Raw genomic sequence first — 4,583 nt, forward strand, 5'->3', positions numbered from 1 at the left:
GATTCCTCAAACATTGTTGAACGAAGCTCACTACCATTAATAACATTCCTGCTGTATGATTCGTGTCAATTTTGCATACCTCACACAGAAACCTAGAATATAAAGATATCCTCACATATAATTGATGTAGCATTTTCATGTAAATGTACTCCAGTCAACTGACAGTAGATTCATACTTATAAATATATGTACATATGTATTTTTGGGTAGAAAATACACTTGAAACATTACAGTACATGTATTTTTCTAAGTTTTGCCTAAAAACAGATGGTATTGGCTAGGGATGGAACTGTTGTCCTGCAGTGCTTGTTTCAGATGAAGCGTGAGAGCATACTTGTTCACCTCCAGAGTTTTCAGCTGTTCGTGGTATTGAGTAACCATCTGCCTCAAACCCTGCAACTCCTGATTCTGATCTTCGGTCTCTCTGTGCCGCTTCTGCTGCGTCACCACAGCTCGTTTGAGTAAACTATTGTCCTGGACAATAGCTTCAAAGTGCAGTCTCAGCATCATGTTCTCCTGTTGGACACTGCTTTGCATCGCTGCGTCAGCACAAGCACGAGCCTTGATGAACTTCTCCAAACCTTCTCGCACGGTTGTTCCATGATCTCGCTAAGCAATTCTTGAAGCCATATGGCTTGTCTTGCAGCTTCGGTTCCCGCCATGAACTCGGCCTCACATGAAGACAATGCAACTGTTTCCTGTTTGATTGAGCACCACGTGATCAAGCTTTCACCAAAGTAGAAGATGTGACCGGCTGTACTTCTACCATCATCAGGGTCTATGTTGTGGCTGCTATCTTAATATCCAATGATCTTTGGTATCTCTGACCCTGCTCGTTTGAAAACCAAACCGAGCGTAGTTGATCCTTTGAGATACCTTAGACACTGCTTCATTGCGGCTCCATGGGACTCCTTGGGTCTCTGCTTATAACGACTCAAAACACCTACACAAAACGATAGATCTGGTCGGGTATGAAGCAAATATCTGAGGCAGACGACACTTCTTCTATAAGACGTAGCGTCGATGTCCTTTCCTTTCTCAGCTTTGGAGCTTCAACCCGGACTCCATTGGTGTATGCGTCATATTGCACTTCTCCATCCCGCTTTCCTCTAAGAACTTAAGCGCATAACGCTCTTTCTGTAGTGTGATCCCATCAGCGCGTTGACATACTTCCATACCTGTAACACCCCCAAACCGTCCTAGAAATATGGTCGACCAACCGGTCAACAATCAAACAAGAACATGACCGATAGACCGTCCAACACCCAGGGTTAGAGATGAAAGAGCCAATCGGCCAGCCAACAATCAAACAAGAACATGACTGACCGTCCAACCTAACACCATGGTCCGGAAGCGCTACGTGACGGGTTAGGGACGATCCGGTCAGAGTCACAAAATTTACTCCACGACCTAGACCAGTTCATCCACTAACTCGTCCCGCTGCGTCAAGGCACAAGGCTTTGCAACCCGTACTTAGAGTTAGCGTTTTCCGTTAGATCGATGCCTAAGGCTTTTCAACCTGTACCACGACCTAACGTTGTGTTAGACCGTCAAATATCAGAGTACTCATGATGCGCATATAAAACAAATTCTTTATTTATTCAAGAAATATCCATACATTGAAATAATTTGAGACTGACGCCATGCCTAATGCCAAACCGAGTCAACACAACAAATATCCAAATACCGTTTACAAAAGGCATGACAATCTACTCCGGTGGTTCTAACGTCCAGCACCAAGCTATCCGATCATCCTTACTAAAGCTACCTGCAAAAAGGACAACATAGTTGGATGAGTAACCTAACGTCACTCAGCGAGCTGGCGGTCTCTACCCGCAACCTAGACTTTAACCCGAACAACCCAAAATGACAATCAATCTAGCCTTAGCATGCAATCAAAGCTAAGGCTAAGCAATCGATCACAAATAAATAATTTCAATTATTATCTAATCAGACCGTTACTAAGTTAGACAAGGCCTTCTGCCATGAATCTAACTTCAAGTAACGGAAACCTGCATGAAAAACAAGTCAGCAACCAATCTTTAATTTAATCACACCATTCACAATAACAAGACACTAATTAACTATGACTCGAGTCTAACTCTTAACACTGTATTTCGGTGTTACCTCTCACTCTAGGGTTTCAGAACCCTCTACTCTACACGACACTCTAATTGGACCCGACAATTACACCGCACAGGCGTAGGCACTCGGGAATCACCCGGTCACGGTCCTCAATCGGAATCGCCGTGCCCCGGTCCTCTATCAGACTCGCCGGGGGCTGTCACATCCACGTGTGACACTCGGCCTTGGGGATCAACCAAGCTAAACCGAGCCCACCACTTTCCGGACCACGACCGGCTTAGTGGTACCAATTTGAGGAAGCAATGACCTGCCAAGAGTAGAACCACCACGAGGTTCTCAACTCTATCTCACACACTTGCAAGTTACCTAACACTCTACTAATCTCAATTCCTAAGGAAAGTACTTGGCTCTAGAATCCAAGTAGGATTTTCTACCAAACATGTACTCATGACTGACTCACTAGGATTCAAACACATAACCAAATAACCTAATTCTAGCAACTCAACCAGTTACTCACTCCCTTACCAAGAGCTGACTAACCTCAGTCAACAAGATTAATTAAACGAGCAAGCATTTAACTAGTCTAACAAGCAATCTACTTAATCAAACCGTTACCCAGATAGTTAGCCTCCTGCTATGAAACTATCTTTAAAGATAACGGGTACCTACACTTAACCATATCAACACGCAATAATAGAAAACATGATGCATCCTAGCCCTAGTCCTAGTCAGGTTATTAACTCAATCTTAATTCCTTTCATCTCAGCTTAGCCCATGCTAAACTGAGTCTGATTCCATAATTAAAGTAACCCTAAGGACTCTGTCACCCAGTAACGTGGTCATTCTAATTTATATGCAGACTCGATCTACCCTAAATTCCAAGTGGAATTCAAACAAACCAACTCACAGGGTTCAAGGCGAGAGGCAGCTGGTTGATCGGAGAAGACTTAGCCAAAACCCAATAGACGACTTGACTGGACTAGACTGAGCTGATCTCGAATTGGACATAACCTCGGCTTCCTCATGAAGAAACTGACAGGCCTCGACAGACTGATCTGGCCTCTGACAGAACCTCCTTCCGCTTCTGGACAGTTCTTCGAACCTCCCGGCGGAGTATTGAACTTCAGAACTTTGACTGATCTGAACCCGTGGAACTGATCTCTTTCTAGACAGCACCTCCTCTTGACCATATAAGATACTGAGTACCTCCTCTGGACAGAGCTTCCACCTCACAATCGTAGAGAATCACCGATTGGACAGAATCTTGCTTCTCGGTGGAGTATCGGCCTTCAGAATCGACCATACTCTTAAATCGACCACTTTATTTTTTTTTCTCTCTCAACCCACGTTTTTAATTTGCTTTTGGTGTGGAATGAATGTCTGAAACTGAGGGGAGGCGTCGGTATATATATAAATCATCGACCAGTAATATCGAGCCACACAGGCGACTGTGTGTCAGCCTGCATGCTTCCGGTTGCATGCGTGGTGACACACGGACGCACACATGTCTTGCTGCATGAATCAGTAACATGCTGAGTGACACACCCACGTCCAGATGGCTTTCTGAATGGCTGGAGTCCATGCGACGCGACACACGGCCTGCTACATGTCGATTAGCATGCTTCGGTTGCAGATACGGCGACATCTCGTGCTTATACATGTCATGCTGCATGTTCCAGCTTCATGCACGGCGACATTTCGTGCTTCGGTTGACACTCAGCTTGCTAGACACTTGACACCACGTCCTTGACTCATGCATTGAGACACCTCGAGCTTCTCGGTTCATTTGCGCGATTTCGATCCTTCCGGTGAATTTTTGTCCCGCGATCAATCCCGAATATTTTCCTGCTCCCGTTATGATGCTCTGAATATTTTTAATGAACTCCAAAATATTTCTGACCTTGACAGAAAATATTTTCCGAGCCTCCGGCTTCCTTGAAAAATTTCATAGCACCGAAATTAGGGTTTTTACTCGATTTCGGGTTTTCCCGTCGTGCTTCGATCCCGTCGTGCTTACTTTCCGTCTTGCTTAATTCCCGTCCTGCTTCCAACTTACGATGTCTCTGATTTAATATTCCACTGATAAAAAGTTCTGGAGAAAACTTCGCGGTGAAGAAACGTCATGCTTCTAAAACGTCGAGCTTCTAAAACGTTGTGCTTCCAAAAATGTTATGCCTCCAAATCGTTTGTCTGATCAATCTAAGACATCTTCTAACAATGGTCGAGAAACTAATTCGACTCATAGTTCACTCACGATCAATTCTTCGACCGCCTCGTTCTTCGAAATTTCCAGATCGATCTTTATTGTCCGTGATTGGATCACCAAGTTGATGTTCGACCGGTCTTCTCTTTTCTTCGAATCATATAAGTTTTATGTGATCAAAACTTAACTTTAGTCATCATACTTTGATTTCCAAAAGATCGGCTCCAAATTACGACTTTGTCGATCTCGATCATTTTACCCCGAAGGGACGGTTACTACATTCTCCCCCCCCCCC

General features: G+C 44.3%; 1 protein-coding gene across 1 annotated transcript; it reads right to left on the reverse strand.

Moving 5' to 3' along the window:
• Window positions 1–246: 246 nt before the first annotated feature.
• Window positions 247–3,388, reverse strand: LOC106321338. The gene is made up of 4 exons (XM_013759626.1): window positions 3,292–3,388; window positions 1,957–2,012; window positions 582–698; window positions 247–474 (listed from the first exon to the last, which is right to left on the reverse strand). The coding sequence occupies exons 1-4, from the start codon at window positions 3,386–3,388 to the stop codon at window positions 247–249; spliced, it is 498 nt and encodes a 165-aa protein (XP_013615080.1).
• Window positions 3,389–4,583: the final 1,195 nt, after the last annotated feature.

This window comes from Brassica oleracea, unplaced genomic scaffold (assembly GCF_000695525.1).
Source record: "Brassica oleracea var. oleracea cultivar TO1000 unplaced genomic scaffold, BOL UnpScaffold01450, whole genome shotgun sequence".
In the NCBI taxonomy this organism is placed as follows: Eukaryota; Viridiplantae; Streptophyta; class Magnoliopsida; order Brassicales; family Brassicaceae; genus Brassica; species Brassica oleracea.